General features: G+C 40.5%; 1 protein-coding gene across 1 annotated transcript in view; it reads right to left on the bottom strand.

Annotated features, from left to right (window-relative positions):
• The window catches only part of LOC146368675 (uncharacterized), a 31,357-nt gene extending 18,265 nt beyond the window's left edge, over window positions 1–13,092 (bottom strand). Inside the window, exons 1-2 of the mRNA XM_084912353.1 lie at window positions 12,809–13,092; window positions 10,917–11,300 (exon numbers count right to left, since the gene is read on the bottom strand). Of these exons, the coding sequence (XP_084768479.1) occupies window positions 10,917–11,300; window positions 12,809–12,980 (556 nt within the window). The 5' untranslated portion in view covers window positions 12,981–13,092. The remainder of the gene's footprint in view (window positions 1–10,916; window positions 11,301–12,808) is intronic.
• Between the last annotated feature and the right edge of the window lie 9,526 nt (window positions 13,093–22,618).

Raw genomic sequence — 22,618 nt, 5'->3', positions numbered from 1 at the left:
CGTTGATGTAAAGGGGGGCTAAGTCAGTGCTGTGGCTCCTGAAGTCGACAATGACCTCTTTGGTTTTCTTGGTGTTCAGTGCCAGGTTGTTCTCTGAACACCATGCTGCCAGCTTCAGGACTTCTTCTCTGTAGAGGAAGGGATGGCTACCTGATCTAGTGAGAGGTTGCAGATTCTTGTGAAGATGAGGGCGAGCTGGTGGGTGCATGCTCTTAGCACCTTGCCAGGTACTCTGTCTGGATCGGCAGCCTTCCTGGGGTTCACTGCTTGGAACACCTGTGTGACATCGTGCTCTGGTACAGTGAGTGGAGCGGTGCAGGAACCAGGTGAAGGTCAGGATGAGGATGGGAACAGGGCTGAAGCAGGTGAGTGCTGCTGTTGTGGCGTTTCGAAGCAGGTGAAGAAGCAATTTATCTCCTCTGCCAGCGGTTCACTCAGGCTCATCAACAGAGGAACATCAGCAGAAGTACAGCGGTAAGAGAGGGAAGTTAAAATGCAAGATACAGCTGAAAAGCTGCAGGCAATAAATAATATATATATGTTCAATGACTGAATAATCAACATGAAATGTGTGGATGTTAAATGGAAAGCTTGTGGTGATTGTTTTGCATTAGCGTCCTTCAGCATATACTCTAAAATAAAAGCACTGTTTCCGGTTACATTAACATTCAGGGCTATAATTCTACAGACTGCTCTCTTGCCTGATCTCTACATTAGCAGGAAGAGTACGCTTGGAATCAGCATCACATATAAAGGAAATTTTTAAATGCTGCAGTAAAATGAGAAAAAGTAATAATTATAATTTTAGTAAGATCTAATACATATATTAAAAGATCAGAGGAGAAATTCTGTCCATTAGGGCGATATGGCCTAAAATCCATATCACGGTATAATTTGAAGCATGTGTGGTAACGATATATATCGCGATATATTCTTTTCTTCTGTATAATGTATTTTACACACTTAAAATCCTTTAATTTTCTCAAAAATCTACAGTGCGCATTATGTATGAATTCTGGTTGTGCTTACTGACCTTGAACTGATTTTATGTGGTACACAGCGCTCAAAAATCTGTCAAAAAATGTTTTAGTACGACTTTGGTAAGCTACGAAGCCGCACCGCTTGATGGATTGTTGGAGCATTACGGCTACCGTAGTCAGGAGCCTCGCGGAGTAATGTGGGTCCTAAACTCCGTTAGCTTCAGGTCTCAAAGTCAAACGAACACTGCGGCATCACTGAGAGTTAAAAACTGTCTAAATTCTTTCATCTTTAATAAAAAATTATCAGTGTTGCTGCTTTACCAGGTGTAACAATTAAGTTTAACATCCAGGCATCCATGAAAACGGAATGTATTAAATTTAATGGAGTTAGAAGTTAGCAGGAAGTAAGCTCGCTAGCTTCCACCTAAACATGATATAGCATGTTCTGACTGAGAGATTTCTGGAGAAATTCAAACGTACAGCTCTGCTACCACTTCCAACATAAATGAAGACAGAAAACTAAACAGCAGTGACGTTTGTAGGGTTACTGAAGTTGGACTAGCTGGTATATAATGATGTGCTACGTGATCGCTAGCTACACAGCTATGTTAGCATAATGCAAACGCAAAGGTTTTTCCACTAGATAAAAGTTAACGTGAGGGTTTCCGGTGGTTAGAGACAAATGTAATCGCATGGCAGGATGCTGTAAACGGACCAAACTTCAGTCAGGAGAACAACTGAGATAATCCATCCACAATACGAGGTTAGTCATTAATATACTGCAACAACATGGGAATAGAGCAGCTGGAGAGAATTCAGCAGTAATGAATCAATGGTAGGGAAGTGGAGGAAGCGCAGTTTTTGGCTTTCCCCATATTCCAAAAGTGCTTCGTCTCTTTGCTATTACTGTTGCCAGGCATAATTTGCAGATGATGTTGTTTGCAGCCGCTGCAATGCTTTCGACTAGTGATGTGTCGGTCGTGAACGAAACGGCTCTTAGAGCCGGATCTTTGACGTGAACGACGTGAGCCGGCTCCTCTCTCGCCGCTTCACTCCGCATGCGAGCCTTGTGCTTTGCGCTGGGCAGAGGGGCGGTAGTAACACTCGCAGTAGCACAGGAACAGAGTGGGAGGGAGAGACAGAGAAAGAGAGCCAGGGACAACAAGGTCTCATTACAGGGAGTGCAGAATTATTAGGCAAATGAGTATTTTGTCCACATCATCCTCTTCATGCATGTTGTCTTACTCCAAGCTGTATAGGCTCGAAAGCCTACTACCAATTAAGCATATTAGGTGATGTGCATCTCTGTAATGAGAAGGGGTGTGGTCTAATGACATCAACACCCTATATCAGGTGTGCATAATTATTAGGCAACGTCCTTTCCTTTGGCAAAATGGGTCAAAAGAAGGACTTGACAGGCTCAGAAAAGTCAAAAATAGTGAGATATCTTGCAGAGGGATGCAGCAGTCTCAAAATTGCAAAGCTTCTGAAGCGTGATCATCGAACAATCAAGCATTTCATTCAAAATAGTCAACAGGGTCGCAAGAAGCGTGTGGAAAAACCAAGGCGCAAAATAACTGCCCATGAACTGAAAAAGTCAAGCGTGCAGCTGCCAAGATGCCACTTGCCACCAGTTTGGCCATATTTCAGAGCTGCAACATCACTGGAGTGCCCAAAAGCACAAGGTGTGCAATACTCAGAGACATGGCCAAGGTAAGAAAGGCTGAAAGACGACCACCACTGAACAAGACACACAAGCTGAAACGTCAAGACTGGGCCAAGAAATATCTCAAGACTGGTTTTTCTAAGGTTTTATGGACTGATGAAATGAGAGTGAGTCTTGATGGGCCAGATGGATGGGCCCGTGGCTGGATTGGTAAAGGGCAGAGAGCTCCAGTCCGACTCAGACGCCAGCAAGGTGGAGGTGGAGTACTGGTTTGGGCTGGTATCATCAAAGATGAGCTTGTGGGGCCTTTTCGGGTTGAGGATGGAGTCAAGCTCAACTCCCAGTCCTACTGCCAGTTTCTGGAAGACACCTTCTTCAAGCAGTGGTACAGGAAGAAGTCTGCATCCTTCAAGAAAAACATGATTTTCATGCAGGACAATGCTCCATCACACGCGTCCAAGTACTCCACAGCGTGGCTGGCAAGAAAGGGTATAAAAGAAGAAAAACTAATGACATGGCCTCCTTGTTCACCTGATCTGAACCCCATTGAGAACCTGTGGTCCATCATCAAATGTGAGATTTACAAGGAGGGAAAACAGTACACCTCTCTGAACAGTGTCTGGGAGGCTCTGGTTGCTGCTGCACGCAATGTTGATGGTGAACAGATCAAAACACTGACAGAATCCATGGATGGCAGGCTTTTGAGTGTCCTTGCAAAGAAAGGTGGCTATATTGGTCGCTGATTTGTTTTTGTTTTGTTTTTGAATGTCAGAAATGTATATTTGTGAATGTGGAGATGTTATATTGGTTTCACTGGTAAAAATAAATAATTGAAATGGGTAGATATTTGTTTTTTGTTAAGTTGCCTAATAATTATGCACAGTAATAGTCACCTGCACACACAGATATCCCCCTAAAATAGCTAAAACTGAAAACAAACTAAAAACTACTTCCAAAAACATTCAGCTTTGATATTAATGAGTTTTTTGGGTTCATTGAGAACATGGTTGTTGTTCAATAATAACATTATTCCTCAAAAATACAACTTGCCTAATAATTCTGCACTCCCTGTAGAAAGGTATATAATCATCCACAACTATTTTCAGTTGCAGATGATAAAGGACTCAGAAAGTTTATTCATGCAGGTCCATATGACAGAGAATGTGCATCTTCTTTTTGTTTTCATATTTTAATTTATATTTAATTGTGTTGTGGTTTGCAGTGTTTTGTGTTGTTTCACTTTAAATTTGTAAAAGGAAAAAGCTGAAAATTTAAATAGTTAAAAGTTGAAATGTGAATAGTTGATTTTTGTATTATATGATTTATTTATTACATTTTATGTGGAGTGAATAAATAAAGGTATAGTTACGGTGGCCCCTACAGACAGAGCACGTACAAACCTCAAAACACGTACAAAACACAACAGAAGTGCTCCAGGATGCTAGGGCGCAGTGTTGAGCTTTTGTTACCTAGTGGCTACACAAGCCAGGAAGTACCAACCGGATTTGGTGTGTGGTAGTAACAGGTAAATTAACTTTTTTTTTTTAATTATTTGAATATATATGAGTGCTTGTGTATAAATACACAAACAATACACATATGGGTCAAAGGAGCTTGCAAAGAAAAGCGTCTGGACTTCTTTAAGTTACTTGAAGACGTTTCACCTCTCATCCGAGAAGCTTCTTCAGTTCAATACACACATGCTTTCCATTGTGTAATTTAAGTGATCTAGGTAGCTCTGTTTTGGAAGTTCAGTTAACGCTAGAAAAGTGTTTTGGACTTTGTGCATGTTTTGTCTCTAGGGGCCACCGTATATATTTATATATAAACATATATGAATAAAACCACTTTTTTTACATTAGTAATTCCTTCTGTGCATAATTTTATATTATTGTTAATAATAAATTAATTAAAGCAACAAAACAACCTGAAGAGCCGGTTCGGAGCCGAAAGAGCCGGTTCTCTAAAAAGAGCCGGAAATCCCATCACTACTTTCGACCAAAACAGGCGCCGCTTGATGACACCATCAACATGCGGTAGAGCGGTATAGTCAAAATCTGTACCGTTGGCCAAATTTATATCGTTTCTACCGTTTACTGTTTATACCGCCCACCCCTACTGTCCATTACAAATCTTAACAGATCCCTCCAGAAGGACAGATCGAGTACCCTGGCACTGACCTTCCTGTGAAGACTGAAGAGATGCCAGCTCAGCAGGTGGTGGTGATCAGCTGACAGCTCAGTTTCAGTTTTCAGTTTTATTTGTCATATGCAAGTTAGCACAGGTTCAACATCGCAATGAAATGTATTTGACGAGCAGAAGACAGTCACTCAGCAGAATGGTACAGTAGAAGAAAAAATAAAATAAATAAATAAAAATAAAAAATAAAATAACTAAAATAAAAATAGTAAAGGAATGAATGCACAGGAATGAGCAGCAGTACAAACTCAACAGTACAAAAGTTTTGTTTTTTTGTGGCAGTTGTTACAGTATTGCACTTTTTAAAAAAATATAAATATCAATAAAGTGGAGTGACCAGTGCAGGTTAAACAGAGAACTTGTGAAGCTGCAGCTTCTGAGTGCGTCCTGTGGACTGTGCTGTGTGTGTTTAAGTGTTGTGGTTGAGGCGTCGTATGGCTTGGTGGTAGAAACTGTTTTTAAGTCTTGTAGTCCGAGCAGACAGACTCCTGTAACGTCTGCCAGATGCTCTCAACACCCAGCTGATAACAACACACCATTACAAAATCAGCTGAGAGCTTTAACCACAAATCTAGCTCGCATTAGCCGGACTGTCTGTGTGTTAGCTGACTCACCAAAACTTTAAACTCCAATCGGAGATAACGGGTATCACAGGGCTAGTTATCAACTCTCACCGGCTGAGAGACAGACTGTCTGCCCACTGAGGTTTCCTGAGCCTCGGTGTGGGGTCCCTGTGCTCACCCTGACAGCAGCTGCAGCTACAGGACAAACTCCTCGTTTAAAACGGCGTTAATGAGAATCACGGCAGCATCAGAGTGAGACTTACCTGCTGTGTGCAGCTTGATTTGGGGTTTCCAGGTGATATCCAGCAGTCTGCGCTGACGGTCGATCTCTTCCTCGTACTGGACGATCGTTTTTTCAAACTCCAGGAATATTTGTTCAGCAGCAGCAGTTAGTCGCTCGTTGATAAACTCTCTCAGATACTGAACTGAAGGCATTGTTACTGACACAGCTCACACACTCAGCTCACACTCGCCGCTGATTCAACACAGGAGGAAAGCTACTTCCGCCTTTCCTTTGTTTACTTCCGCCTGGTGTCACACGGTTTAGCTCCGGCAGACAAGGGCTTCCGTTCCACTTCGTTTACGTAACATCTCAGTTTCTAGTAGGAGGGAATATTGGTTACACATTCCTGAAAAATAAAAGGTTTCAGTATTTTCCCACCTTGATGCTAAAATCTGATTCCCAGTTTGAATCCAGTGGCTCCAGAGACTGTTTGGTATCACAGGCTGTGGATCTCTGTGGTGAACAGGGTTTGGAATATAAACAAGAATAAGATGCTCTCTGCTGAGTAAGCTGTACCTGTGCAGGCTGCCTCCTCTTACATCCCACCATCAAACATCACATCTCACACTTTATGGAGCACGTGGCCAAAAGGACTAACACCTCAGCTCACCTCCATTCACCTGATTCAGGTGTGTTGACCCAGGGTGAGATCTCAAACCTGCAGGGAAACTGGCCCTCGTGGACTAGGGTTGGGGACCCCTGCCTTACAATATTAAGCTTCTTGAAGATCTCCTCTGCTGCAGTGACAGACTCTGCTGTGTACTACTGTGCTGCGAGGCCCACAGTGACAGGAAACAGCAAAACTCTGAACAAAAACCTTTGTAGAGACAGAGCTGCTGTGGAAACACAAAACTATTTGATTGGGTGCGATATTAAACTGACTCCGCCCACTGAACATGAGCTCATCCAATGACATTATTTGTTGGTCATTGTGCTGCAGTGGAAGAACATTGTTCATGTGCTGTCTGTCTGGCTTTAATAACTCCAAAGACATGTTGCTGCACCTCTTTTTTCTTCTATCTCACATTATAGGTGAGTTTAAGAACAGGGATTAAAGTTTAGTTGAAGCTGCTGCATTAAGCAGATATACAGACTGCATTTCACTACTTTTCTTCTTTCTTTTTCCAGGACTAACAGCTGGAGACTCAATCACTCCTCAACAACCTGAAGTCACTGAAACAGAAGGAGAATCTGTCACACTCACATGTAGCTATGAGACAGATGCAAGTGATGCTTGGCTTTATTGGTACAGACATGATTCTGACCTTCAGGCTCCTCAGTTTATACTCTGGAAAAAAGGAAAAGGATTTGCAGCTCAATATATCCCTAATAGAAGATATGACTCAGAAACATCTTCTACATCAACTAATCTGACCATAGCAGCCCTAACCCTGGCAGACACAGCTCTCTACTACTGTGCTCTACAAACACAGTGATACAAAGTGTAGAAGAGGCTGTACAAAAACCTGAACACAGATATCTGACTACTCTTCAAAGAGGAGGGAAGTGGTATTCAAAGCACAGCTTCATATCAGATGGATTCTGCTAATTCCTGTTTTATCAGAGTCACTGTGGTTACAGCTGCTAATGAAACACTGTGGGAGGATTCACATGAGCAGCAAATCCACATCAACCACAAACCAACACTTTATATCAGCATCAGCAGTCAAGAGGAAACATTGTTGCTGTCTGTGGTCCTGAAATGGAAAGCATCTGAAATGTAAATGTCGTGAAACGAAGGGGTTTCTGTGTCTCTGAGCCCAGGACACTCTGACAAAAGACATTCTTCATCTCCAGAATTTCACTTCCTGATTTAAGTTAACAGTTCAGTATTAATTCTGACACACTGTGGCTTCTGATTCTGTGAAGTGTCTTCATCTTCAGCTCTGCATCTTTACTGCGGCTTTGATTTATAAATCATGAAACAGACAAAAAAACTTTAGAAAGAGCTTTTTATAAGAGCATGGTGAAAATCTACAACTTCCTAGTTTCACTTCTAAATCCTGAACAATCAAAATTAGTTGAACACAAAACAGAAGAACAAAAAGTGATACATGCTTTCCACAAATAAGAGACTCGTGTTGTCAGTGAGCACTACAGGATTTCTCAGCTTCAGTATCTCAGGTCACAATCCAAATATCTGAGGTAGAGTAAAAACAAGGGAAAGAAATCATACATAGATCAGAATATGACAGAATACAATGGAAACATTTCATACATCCAATTTTCCAACCAAGTTCAAATACACACACAAACTTAACTGATGGCGGTAAAAGGAAAACAAAGCCAGTCTAACTCTGGAGGGAAAGAAGCTGCTTTAAAAACTAAGAGTTGCCGAGCAACGTCTCCACTTGTACCTTTTTATATTTACATTGTTGTGACAGAAAACTGCAGCAAACTCACAGAACTTAGAAACAACAGGAAACACTTCGGTTCATATTACACACATTTTTCTACCAGAGTCTGTGAGTGCTGGAAAACACAGATTTTATAATAAAACAGAACAAATGTACTTCTTTCTATGGTCGGCTTTAACAAGATTTTATATCATAAAACACCAACTGTAATTCAGTGGCAGTCCGTACATCCAATGGTACACTGCACAAACAAACTTAACACAATTCAAACAAAAAATGACCTTGTGTGAGATTCATCATGTTTCACTGGAGAATTAAAAACCCTCATCATGAGAGTGCCACAGCGTGACACAGAAGCGACACTGAGTCGTCTAAAGTTGCGTCTCTGCTGCACATGAGAGAAAATAAAAGTAATAACATATAAAATTGTCACATTATGTTGATCAGTAGCTTGTAGGGCAGTGAAATGATCAGATTTCAGCCTTGAATTTGATTTTGGCTTCCTTCTATGAAATGATGATCATGGAACAAAACTGAAACTGTGTGCTCGACAAACAGAACACAAAAGCACATCAAGCACTTCCTGAATCACAGCTGTTCTCTGAAGGTTTCCTGAACCAGTCTGCACGAGTAACGCTGTGTTAAAAGACACATACAACAAAACTGAGCTGTCCTGTACAGCAGAGGGGGAGGAGCTTGTCGTTCAGCATCATACTCTGTTGTTTTGAAATACTTTGAATTTAATGGAAGAGACGTAATGAAGATGAAATCATGTGTGAAGAGTGCTTTAATCGCCTGAAAACAATCCACGAACTGCAGCACGACTGACGCACAAAGGCTAAAAAAAATAAAGAAATGGTTACTGACGTGAATTATCCGACATTGACTCGTCATGTCCACAATAAAGGTTTCAGCACACGGACTCACTCACTCAGTTCTTTTCCTGAAGAGGAGATACCTGCACTGCATGCAAAAGCACGCAGGGAAACGTAGAGGGAGGTCAGAGCTGTCGATCTACATCCATCATGCAGGTACAGTGAATGCAGGGAAAGACTTTATATTTAGTTTTAAGTGGATGCGCTTACATCAGGCTTGCACCATATCGGTCTGGAAAAGTGTTTTAATTAATTCGTTAATATATATATATATATATTTATTGGAATGTGGGTGAGTAATATTAGGAATGTTGCATTATGGATGTAAAAGCAGTGTTATGTTTACATGCAGTAAATGCCTTTTGTCACTAAAATACATGAATAATCACAACAATTAATCATGATCACAATATTGATCAAAAAATCAGAAGAATTATTTTTGCCAGAATCGTGCGGTCCTACTAGTTTGGTAGAAATCGACTCACCAGTGCAAAAATCTCCACAACAAACAGTTTTGATCCTTTCGTTAGTCATATGTTCAAACTCACAGCACCGCGGCTGCTCTCCACACTGCAAAAACAATACAGTTTTAACTCGCATCTTAGTCACCTACACTAGCCAAATGCTTTTTAATGGCCAACAGTCATTTCATATTTATTTTATTGTTTGTTTGAGATCTGCTGCTGAGAATGATTCATTTTCAATTTTAGATTTACATGTTTGTTCAGTCACGGCTGCAGACATGAGGATGAACTCTGCTGATAATACACCCAATCTTTGTTTTCATCGTGACGAGGAGTGAGTGTGTGTTAAAGTGGGAAACACATTAGTCGAAATCTTACACTTTTTCTTCACCTACTGTTTCTGCTTTTACACACACACATATATATATAAAAACATAAATAACTGTAAAGTTAAAAATCAGACAAATGTTAGTTCCTAATACTGTTTTACCTTCATATGTTTACAGAATGAGATCATTCGTCATCTGAACTAAAGACATGTTAAGTGCCAGTATGGATATGGGACTCGCCTCCTATTTTCCCATTTCTGAAACAGACGTGAGCATCTACAGTGTTCATACTAAGTGCTATCGTCTACAGGCTGCTGTTGAATAGCAGAATATCAGAAGACTACAAGTAAGCTATTAGGTTAGCGCCGGTTCACATCACTACATCTTAATATACATAAATCTGCATCATCACCGGTGAGAGCCGAGAACCCGCAGAAAAACTGACATTTAAATTGTGATGTTTTTTTGTTTGCCAGATTTCATCATTTCATCACATTTATGGAACATATATGAGCTTTTGAGATCAGTCATGACCTTAATTTCAGACTTTTAAAGACCTTTTATTGAGCAGCAGGAAGTGTATAAAGCCAGCTCTGATTATGAAAGCTTTACTGTTAACGAGTTCGATACTTTTGTCAAGCTCGGCTTCATAAATACACTGTTCCCTGCTAAATATTCAGAACTAAAACTTTTTCCCTGCGTGAGTTTTCATGTGGACTACCAAACCACCTCTTTGGGTAAAACTTTTCCCACATACTTTGCAAGTGTATGGCTTCTCACCGGTGTGAATTCTCACGTGCACCAATAAAGTACATTTTTTAGTGAAACTTTTCCCACATGTTTTGCAAGAATACGGCTTCTCTCCTGAGTGGATTCTCATGTGGACCAACAAACTGCCCCTTTGAGTGAACGTTTTCCCGCACGTTGTGCAAAAAAATGGATTTTCACCTGTGTGCACCGCCTTGTGCTTTTTAAGTGCTAATAAGTAACAAAATCTTTCACCACAGGTGTTACAGGTATATGGTTTCTCACCCGAGTGGGTCCTCATGTGAACCAACAGACTACCGCCTTGAGTAAAACTTTTCCCACACGTTTCACAAAGATAGGGCTTCTCACCTGTGTGGATTCTGTGATGTTCGTGTATTTTGTATTTATTCTTAAACAATTTTCCACAAACATTGCATGTTACCGACTTTTTACCTATGTCAGTGTTACACTGACCCTCTGACGTGGGAGAGTCTTCTGCATCGGTACTGTGACTTCTGTTTGCACTATGTGCTGATCCTAAATCTACATAGTTGCTTCCTCCCTGATCTTGACCCTCAGCTATCAGGAAGCTGTGAGAGAGGAGCTGCTCCCTGTCTGGTCCTGGTTCACCGTGGGCTCTTTCCTCATAAGCAGCAGTCACCATAAAGGTATCAATGTCCTCCTTCAGTGCAAGCTGCTGTCCCTCCTGACTGCTGTAGAAATCCTCCTGTTCATGTTTGATCTGGAGAGGCTCTGTTTCCCCGCGGTTCTCCTCATTACAGAGCTGCTGGTTAATGAGAAAATCCTCCTCCTTATAGACATGCTGCTGCTGGAGGCCTAGAATGAAGCCAACATAAAGAAAACTGATGTGATGACAGAAAAACTCCTCTGAGCAATCATTAAAATAAACACACACAATGTTTCCGCTTCTTCTAAAAGTCTGGTCTGATGTGTAAAAAAAAAGCTAAAAATCACATCTGGAAAAAGGTTTATTTGTTTTTTTTGTGGGGACAAACTGTTTATTTTACAGCATTACCTCAATAAACCCACACACAGGGTTAAAAAGGTAGTAAAGAGCTTCATAAAATTACATTTATAATATATTAAAACTCAAAGAAACCTACAGAACCAAACTCACTAATATAACTATATGCCCAGGCACATAAGGAAAAGGCCTTTTATATTCTTATTTCTTGGTGTCAGTGAAAATCCAGGCAGGGCGTTCTGAATCAGCTGAGAAGACAGTTAAAAAAGTTTTTAAAAAATGAAAGTATGGACGACCTTGTGAGAGTCATCAGCTGTTCTTGTTTTTTTGTTTTGTTTTGTTTTTTGCTTCTGTGTGTTTTTGGCTTTGAAGCAGAGCTGTACTTTAAAAAAAAAATCTCCCCGGTGACGACCTGACATTAAATATAAAGCGCTTTGAGGCAATTGTTGCTGTGATTTGGTGCTATATAAATAAAACCAAAGTGAATTGAAGTGCTATTGCAGATCAATATTATATTTCCATCATCTGTTCATGTGTTTTATTTTATCATTTCTCGTTCACTCTGAGAGTTACTGAGAGCACCAGGGGGATAAGTGGATGCTACCGAGAGTAACGTCAGGCTCAAAAAGCAGCACCACTGCTCTCATTTTCTCCTCTCAGTGTGCACACAGACACACATGGTAGTGGGTAACCATGGTAACCGTTCAGGTTATTATTTCCATGCAAAAGAAAGAACACAAGTACCACTGTTGTCTAACCGAGTAACTAATATACTGTGCATGTATGTAGTGCATATTACTTTACAAAGTCAGTGTGCACTCTGTGACAATAATGTGACTTTAGAAGAAGAAAATAAGCCCGTCATTTGAAAAAATGTGATTGACTCAAAATAAAATACATAAGATGTGTGTGAAACAGAAGAGGAAGTGATGCAGCTGTGAAGACACATTTCACTGGATGGAAAAGAACCCGGTAATAAAAAGCAACAGATGTGTTGGATGCACATCTGTAGCTGCATGAAATATTGGCCTGTAGTCGGCAGCGGACCTGACGACCGTTCAGCTCTTATGGTAGGAAATACTGTCTAAATATTTCCCTTTATGCAATGTTTTTAAATAATTAGCTGACTCAGTGAAAAACTAATCTGATGCTAAGTAACCAATCATCACGTTAGAAAATTACTGCACTATTTTTACAACCAGGACATGAAGAGAGAGCAGAGGTGATGACGAGTGCGGGAGTGAAGAAGAGCTGAACATCCCAAAGCAATAATATGATAAAATAAAACATAGCAAATAACTTTAAAATGAGTGAGACTCGTTCATGTGTGAGTTCATCCATCCATCAGAGTGAGACTCGCCTGCAGTGTGCAGCTTTATCTCGGGTTTCCAGGTGATATCCAGCAGTCTGCGCTGACGGTCGATCACTTCCTCGTACTGGACGATCGTTTTTTCAAACTCTGAGAAGATTTCTTCAGCAGCAGCAGTTAGTCGCTCGTTGATAAACTCTCTCAGATACTGAACTGAAGACATGGTTGCTCAAACGGCTCAAAGATTCAGCTGAGAGACGACAACAATACGACCGTCTTCCTTCTCTGTCACACAGGAGAAAAGCTAACGGAACTTCCGCTCTTTCCTGTTTACTTCCGCCTGGTGTTACACAGTAAAGTTCCGACAGAGAAGGACAGGTTTCGTTCCCAAATCAGGTTATAGTGCGAAGTTATATATTTATTTGTTTTTACCTTATTTCACAAAAACAAAACATTATTTTAACCATAATAAGTTGAATTTCAACTTAAAAAAATTCTCTGTTTAAACTGAAAACTGATTGTTAGTTTGAGTTCTTCTCATTTTTATAAGAGAAATAGATTATTGGTTGGTCGACTCACTTTGTGTTCAGCTGCTCCATAAGAATAACAGATTTTCCTTTTATTGTTTTGTTTTAATTTTTCCCCCCGTAAATTTATTTAACTGCGTGCTGGCTTGGTGAAGCACTTTAGTTCAAGTGCTTAAATTAAAGTAAGCGACTGGACTTCTATAAATTTCTTGAAGACGTTTCACTTCCTGTTATTAGGAGGATTTTAGACACCTAAACATATTATTATTATTGTTGTTGTTAATAATAATAATAATAATAATAATAATAATAATAATAATAATAATAATAAATTCTATTTCAAAGCACCTTTATAGACACCCAATGACACTTAATGATAGAATAAAACACACAATAGAACATTGGCTGTGAAGAAAAATAAGAAAACAAAAGCACAAGATAAAATAAACAGGTTCACAGTGAATATGCAGATTTGAATAGGTGGGCAGTAGTAGGAGGGATTTAAACCGGGGGAGAGAATCAAGGTTTCTTATATCTGGGGGTAGAGAGTTCCACAGCCTGGGAGCAGAGCAGCTGAAAGCGATGCCTGCCATGGTGCTGAGGTGGAAAGAAGGCACAGCAAGCTGGATAGAAGAAGATGATCGAAGAGATAGTGCTTAACAGGTCAGCAAGGTAGGCAGGAGTGAGGTTGTGAAGGACCTTGTAGGTGAATAGAAGAAGTTTGTACACTATCTGGAATTTCACAGGGAGCCAGTGAAGCTCCTGGAGAACAGGGGTGATGTTCTGATCGGAGGGGGTTCTTGTAATAATGCAGCTGAGTTTTGAACTAGTTGAAGTTGGAGATATTTTTGGGGGAGACCATGCAAGAGAGGATTACACTAGTCAACGAGACTGTGGACATGAATGGACATAAAACAGTAATTACTCATAGATCCTTGTATGTTGACGACATTCACCATTTAGAAGCATTAAATATGTATATATCTATTTTAACATCCAATTTCTTAAACTCCAGCAGCTAAAACTGAATCCCCCCTTTCTAAACTAAAATTATGGCAGAGTTAAAAGTTAGAAAATTATAATCTTTTATGTTGTTTTTTCCGCTGCATCCATGCTTGTTCTCTCTGGGTAATAAAAAAAAAACTCTGCAGGAGGGGGAGATACAGGAGAGGTGGAGGAAGATCTCAGCCTGGGCGTCTATTGTCTTGTGTAGTCTGGAAGTTGAGTGGATGACGGGGTGGGTGCAGTTTTCTCTGTGGTGGGGTCGGGTGGGCTGTCCCGGGCTCTGTGGAGCCGGGTGGCGCTGTTGTTCTGGGCCCCGGTCCGGATGGGCCTGGGCCCCCTTTTCCTGGCGGGTTGCAGAGTGTGGGGGTGCCTACTGGGGTCAGCGGGGGAGCTGGCCCCAGGGAGGGGTCACTTGCTCCTCCCTTCCTTCCCTCCCCATCTCCAGCTGCCTCCCTCTTCCCGCTCCACCACAACCACCCACACATGCAGGGCCTTGGGGTAAAGGTGTGTCACCAGGGTGCAGGGGAGGCCTCCCCCCCCTCTGTCCCCTTCTGGCTGCCTGTGCCTCAATTTTATCTCACAACTTAGACATTCACATTACTCACACTCTCATAACACATACATATAGGATCTTGGGGGTGGGCACGCTACACGGACTCCAAAAGACCATCAGGGTGTACAACCTCACCCCTGGCGTCGTTGCCCACCTCTCAATTTTAAATACACGTAGACATTGAGGGCTATCAGGAGGGGCTGTGCGCTTACCTGCTGCTCTCTGGCAGGTAGCTCCATGTCCTCCTTGGTTTTAAATGCACCTTAGAACACACATGCATCAACACTACATATGAGCGGGCGGAGGGAGGTTTGGAGTCTTCTCACACCCCCGTTCTCTGCGGCCTGCTGGAGCGGGGGGTCTGCCTTCACCAGTGTATGAATGTGAGAGTGAATGAATAGTGGTATTGTAAAGCGCCTTGAGGGGTCCCGAAAAGCACTATATAAGTGCAATCCATTATTATTATTATTACCCAACTGCAATCTGGAAATATTAAATATTTAGGTATGGATATCTCTCCTAAGCTTGCAGAATTAACTAAATTAAACCACATCCCGCTTTTAAAGGAAGTAGAAGGCGACCTGGCTAGATGGAAATCTTTACCCATATCACTCATGGGAAGGGTCGCTGCTATAAAAATGATGGTCTTACCAAAAATAAATTATTTATTTTCAATGATCCCAAATAAGCCATCACAAGATTGGTTCAGATCTCTAGACTCGTATATTTCTAAATTCCTTTGAAAAGATAAACCCCCACGTATCAGCTTAAAAACACTACAAAAGACCAAGGATAAAGGAGGATTAGATCTGCCTAACAGGCTTCAGTTCATCTCCAGATGGTTAAAACACACCTTCTTAGATGAACCCTGGATAGATGTAGAACAGGCACTATGTAATAACCTAGAAATTTCAGACCTACCATTTATCAGCTCAAAAATCAAACGACATGAATGCTTTAAAAGCATCAATATTAGCTCTTCTCTGACAGCATGGTGGGAGTTTCTAAAAATGACGGAGTCTTCATTTATCCCATGCAAACGTACACCTATCTGGAACAACCCGGACATATTACAAAACAATAATATGATAAACTTTCCAGATTGGAGTTATAAAGGAATTAAATACCTGGAACATATATTGGAAGGAACAGACTTTATTTCGTTTGACAGACTAGTTACACAATATGGGATCAACGAGAAACGATTTTTGGAACATCAACAAATTAAATCCATAGTAAAAAAGAAATTTAATCCCAGTGAAGCTGAATTACAAACACCACCAAGTGTGGTACAATTTTTTGATCTTAAAACTCCCAAACTATTGTCTAAAATATACAGAACACTTTCTAAAATAGATGAATCAATATCCCTTCCTATTGCAAAATGGGAAGCGGATTTATCGATCAGCTTAGACCAAAACCTTTGGTCCCAGATATGATTAAAAACCTTTCAATGGATCAGAAATCTCAGTTTGCAATTAATGCAATATAAAATATTAAATAGAGTGCACTATACTGGTCATAGGATGTTCAAAATGGGCTTTACGTCTACCAACAACTGCTCACACTGTCAAGCAAATACACTGGACAATTACATCCACGCTCTTTGGTTCTGTCCACCAGTTCAGAAGTTTTGGCGCGAGATATGTGAAGACTTATCAAAGTGTCTGAAACGCAACATTCCAACTTCCCCTTTAGTGTGTTTGTTGGGCAACTTGGATGAGGTCACTACAGAAATAAACACAGCTCACATTGTTTTTACGACCCTATGCATTGCCAAGAAAACGGTCCTCATTAACTGGAAAAATAAAAATAATCTTAGTTCTAACAAATATAACAACCATCTAATAGATCACATTAGTCTTGATACAGCCTCTGCCATCACATTTGATCAACAGCGAACTATAGCAGTCCCTTAATTAACCTCTGCTGTCTTTCCTGTCCTCGCAAAGCACCAACAAAATCTCGTGGCACCAGGTTCTGTCCTCTATCACTCCTTTTAAGATATCCGAACTCCTCCATGCGCATTATTCCTCAAGGTGTCCCTTCAGTTCTCATGTGCTTTCACTAGCAACATCTAAACCCTCCCTCCTTGACATGGTCATTCGAGACCACTCTCCAAGCCGACTCGCGGTTCTGACGACATTCAAAATGGAATTATCATCTTCTATGAGGTTCGTGGAATCAGGTGGCTCTCTGCCGGTTTTGGGGGTTATGATTATAGAAGGTGGTTTTACTCTAATCAGTTCGCAAACCCGTCCAAAGCTGCTTACTGTCACCTCTGTTCATTTCAGAAATTGGTGCCGTTCAGAGTCGATCCACGTCGCTACCTGATCGAGGGTTCCCCTCATTCATCCGTTAAGGTTTTCTCTTCTCCCACAATTCATTCCTAATTGTCTGAGCACATCCACTCGATTCTATGGAATCCTGGACCGATTTATTGAGGGCACAGACTGTTCATCTTTGCTAGCCTGCCCACCAGTTATATTCCTCTCCTCTGGGTGGCGATGTCACTTGGTGTTCGTCCTGTCTTCCTTCTCTCACTCCAACCAATCACAGCAGATGGCCCCGCCCCTCCCTGAGCCTGGTTCTGCTGGAGGTTTCTTCCTGTTAAAAGGGAGTTTTTCCTTCCCACTGTCGCCAAAATACTTGCTCATAGGGGGTCATGTGATTGTTGGGTTTTCTCTGTAGGTATTATTGTAGGGTCTTGAGGAGACTGTTGTTGTGATTTGCCGCTGTATAAATAAGTTGAATTGAAAATTGAATTATTACTGCAGAGGTCTTTGACCGTACAGTTAGTACTGCTTCTAGGGGATGCCTTCTTTGGGCATCTGTCCGGCCTGGGAGCCACCGCCAGTCCTCTTCAAGGCCTTCCCCAAACTGCAGATCAATTCATGTCTAAGAATTCAACTTTACCTGATAAAAACGCCGTTAAACCTAAAATGAGGACTTCGGCCCAATGAGTGTAATGTACCTCATCATGTGTAAATGAATTCATACTAAAATCCAACAGTAACTCTCTAAATCCATGGTAAAACCAAAAACCTAATCAGTTCTTAGTTCTTCAGATTTGTCCCATGCGTGCAGAAGTCTCCAGATTCTCTGAATTTGTGGTAAAGACGAGCAATTCTGGCAAACCATCAGGCGACTCGGGAGGAAAACAGCGCTCTATCTGCTGGGTCTGGGATTGTCTGCTTAGGCTGTTGCCCCCGCAACCCGCCTCTGATAAATGGGAAAAAAATCAATTCAGTTTTATTTATACAACAGAAAAATCACAACAACAGCCTCAAGGTGCTTTATATTGTAAGCTAGTGTAAGAAAATGGAGCCATTACTGTTTGTATATCACATTTACAGTATTTTTGGCAACAGTGTAATAATGGAGCTTGAGAGTCATTGAGGCAGTAATGGCAGACCTGGGAAACAAACCATCCTTAAATATTATAACATACCAAGCTTCTGTGTTTGAATGCAAAACAAACATGTTGTTGAGCTCGAGCGCGTGTGTGGCTGAAAAATAATTAAATGACATATTGATTATCAGTAATGTAACCAACAAAATAAAGTTATTGGAAGCTTAAAATGAATTTCAAAATTATTACATTTCAGACTTTGTTTTATAGCAACGTTTGTAAAGTTTTGATTGTATAATAATGAAATAAAATAATAATAATTGGTTCATATTTGAAGTATTATTAAATAACAGTACTGTACAATAACTACAGTAGTGGCAGCATATTTATTGTTCAGTAGAAAAATGTCCAGTATGTTGGCTGACATACTTTTTTTCCTTTGAAAATATAAATGGGCTGATTGTAATCGTACTGTAAGTGTCAGCAAACCCACAGTCTGTCTACAAAACACAGGAAGCATTTTCCACACTGCTCAGCTCCACTAGAGGGCGACATCATCCAGTAGGCGGTGCTCTCCTTCTGCACTGTGTTCAACCATTGTGTCAATAATAAGTGCTGCTGTGAAGAGAACAATTCTCAGACTGAATGTTGAACATCAGCTAGTTTCTCCTGTTGATTTAAACCTTGTTGTACAGATGGAACATTGGCTGTGGATTATTCTTGCTGCTCTTTTCTTTGGTGAGATACAAACATCAACATGTTTCCTCTGCACATGATTCACAACAAGACGAGGAGATGAAAACTTGTTTATTATAAAGAGTAAATGTGATTTAAAATCATGTAACCTTTAAATTATCTTTACTATCACATCAGAGACATTTTTTATATATGTCTTTCTGATAAATGTGTAAACCTAAAGATTTTTCTCCTTTAATGAATCATGTTTATTGATCCATCTCTTCCTCTGCATGTTCTGTTCTTCCTCAGAGTGTAAAGGAGAAGACAAAGTGATCCAGGAACAAGGAGATGTCATTGCTGCTGAAGGAGACACAGTTACACTTGAATGTAACTTTGAAACAACTGATACATATCCATATTTGTTCTGGTACAAACAAGAACTAAATGACTTTCCAAAATATGTTTTACGACGTGATAAAACAGCCGGCGATAATGCTCAAGAATTCCCAAAGAACAGATTTGATGCTGAACTCAAAGAAAAGTCAGTCCCACTGAAGATCCAGACGCTTCAGCTGTCTGACTCTGCTGTGTACTACTGTGCTCTGCGGCCCACAGTGACAGGAAACAGCAAAACTCTGTACAAAAACCTTTGGAGCAAAGACAACAGAATACTCCACAACATCCACTAGAGGGAGCCACACACTGTTAAACCTCTGATTCTTGTGTCATTGGACTGATGACAAAGACAACAGAGAAATGAAGCAGTAAAGATCAGAGACAGAGGCAGAGCTGCTGTGGAAGCACAAAACTGTTTGATTGGCTGAGCTATTAAACTGGCCCCGCCCACTGAAGTTGAGCTCATCCAATGACATTATTTGTTGGTCATTGTGCTGCAGTGGAAGAACATTGTTCATGTGCTGTCTGTCTGGCTTTAATAACTCCAAAGACATGTTGCTGCACCTCTTTTTTCTTCTATCTCACATTATAGGTGAGTTTAAGAACAGGGATTAAAGTTTAGTTGAAGCTGCTGCATTAAGCAGATATACAGACTGCATTTCACTACTTTTCTTCTTTCTTTTTCCAGGACTAACAGCTGGAGACTCAATCACTCCTCAACAACCTGAAGTCACTGAAACAGAAGGAGAATCTGTCACACTCACATGTGACTATGAGACAAGTGCAAGTGTTGCTGAGCTTCACTGGTACAGACATGATTCTGACCTTCAGGCTCCTCAGTTTATACTCTGGAAAAGAGCAAGAGGATCCACAACTCAGTATATTCCTGATAAACGTTATAAATCAAAAACATCTTTAACATCAACTAATCTGACCATAACAGCCCTAACCCTGGCAGACACAGCTCTCTACTAGTGTGCTCTAGAAACACAATGATACAAAGTGTAGAAGAGGCTGTACAAAAACCTGAACACAGATATCTGACTCCTCTTCAAAGAGGAGGGAAGTGGTATTCAAAGCACAGCTTCATATCAGATGGATTCTGCTAATTCCTGTTTTATCAGAGTCACTGTGGTTACAGCTGCTAATGAAACACTGTGGGAGGATTCACATGAGCAGCAAATCCACATCAACCACAAACCAACTGTAGGAACATTCAGACGCAAAGAAACAATAATGAAATAACTACAAACAGTAAAAACTGTTCATGTGAAATATGTACAGTATACAATATGCTTTCTAACTTTTATTCATACGCATTCACACTCCGATGGATGTATCAGAGAGCAAATCGGGGTTAGTATCTTGCCCAAGGACATTTGGCATGCAATCTGGGGGAGGCAGGGATCAAACCACCAACCTCCCGATCAGCAGCTGACCTGCTCTACCGTCTGAGCTACAGCCACCCCTAAAGGTCATCAGGATATAACTTTCTTATTTATTGGATGACAGTGTTTAAAAATCAGAAACAAAATAAAATAACCCAGTTTCACATGTAACAAAGTCACAACATAATAATCTAATCTAAAGGTGCTTCATACCTGCATGACCTACTTTGACATTCTCACAGTGTTTTTCTATCGTGGCTTGAACATCTGCTTTAAACTTTCCTGACATTTGACACGAATCCTCTGTGTGAGTCTGATTTTTCAGTGATGTCATGTGTACAGTTTCTCACCTGTGTGTTTGGTCTGATTGGATGTTTACTGCCGTGTCATTGTTCACTCACTCGCTCCCCAATAGATATTTCATAAATAATTAGAAATAATAATAATATCAATCAATCAAAGCTTTATTCGCCACATGCAGGTTGCCCTGCAGTGAAATGGGACCCCCCCCCCCCGACCTTACACACACAACACAGACATTACATGGGGATACAGGTTGGAGATCGGTAGCGTTACAGAGAAACACTGAAATATACACTACAGTGGGAAAGTACAGGAGGAAAAAAAGAGACCTCTACTCATGCTGTGCTTCCATGGTAGGACAGCACGAGAACAGTAGTAATAATAACATAATTAGCATAGAAGTCAAGTAAGTAAAACATGTTAAAAGTGAAAATGAAAACCTGATTAAAATTCAATACATGTAAAAATGTGACTATGGTAGTTTGGGTTCTTTCTTCTTTTTTGAGTTTTTCTATCTTAAAATGCTTAGTAGAGTCTTTTATGATTTATTTAGTTAATTCTATATACTGTTCCCATTCTTTTCCATCAGTCTCTGTGTTTATCTTTTATTTGTTCTCGTTGTGCTGTTTTCCCTTTTTTGGCAGCTTTTGTTTTTTTCTGTCTTGTGTTTGCTTATTTTGTAATACCTGACTTCCTCTTTGCATTTTTTTGGTTTTGTAAGTTGTCCTGACAAATCCAGACTAAGTACTTGTTGGAGTCCTGTCACCACCATGTTGCATTTGTGTCCATAAGATATCACCACATAGCTAATTATGACACACAGCACTCAGATGTCCTGAAAGTGTATGATAATAACTGAGTGTAAAGTGTTGTCACGGTGCCGGCCAGAGATGGACAGTAACGCGTTACTGTAATCTGATGACTTTTTTCAAGTAACGAGTAAAGTAAGGGATTACTATTGCAAAAACGGTAATTAGATTACCGTTACTTTCCTGTAGGAACGCTGCGTTACTGCGTTACTAAAACCGTGATTTCTTTGCGAGAATGTCTCATGACAGTGACGTAAGCAAGTGCGACGTTCGTGACAACAGCTGTGTGCAGATCAACAATGGATCATATATCGAGTGCGGGAGAGAGTATGAGTGTGCAGCGTTTAAAACGTGGAAGTACTGACCTTACTTTGAGTTTGATTCCATAAAAAGTGACAAAAACATTAGTGTCTGTTGTGCGTGGGAAGAAAACTTCTTTTTACAGCGAAAAAAAACCCTAAACAAGCACCGAGTGCGCAGCGACGTAATGGGAAACTCACAGAGAAACTCGCAGATTCTTCCACTGACCGCTGCGGCTCACCTGCACCAGGGCAAACCTCCGCCTACGCCACTCCTGCTTTACAGGTGAAAATAGAGCAACAGGACCGCTGAGTCTTTGACTTTATTTATTTTCTGCTGTGTTTTACTTGCATCTATTTGAAAGAGTGAGTGTAAACAAAAAAAAAAAAAAATTTTAATGTGCAGGAATGTGCAGAAAATAGGTTTAAATATTAAACAAATTTCTTCCAGTCAGAGAATGGTGCATATAATTAAATTTTTGCTTGATGCATAAAGTTAAAAGGTTAAAACTAATAAAACAAGTTTTAAAAAGAGAGTTTTCCATTTGATT

Source organism: Perissodus microlepis, chromosome 18 (genome assembly GCF_051167445.1).
Source record: "Perissodus microlepis isolate ML-2025 ecotype Zambia chromosome 18, ASM5116744v1, whole genome shotgun sequence".
In the NCBI taxonomy this organism is placed as follows: domain Eukaryota; kingdom Metazoa; phylum Chordata; class Actinopteri; order Cichliformes; family Cichlidae; genus Perissodus; species Perissodus microlepis.
This window is presented reverse-complemented; position numbering and strand designations above follow the sequence as displayed.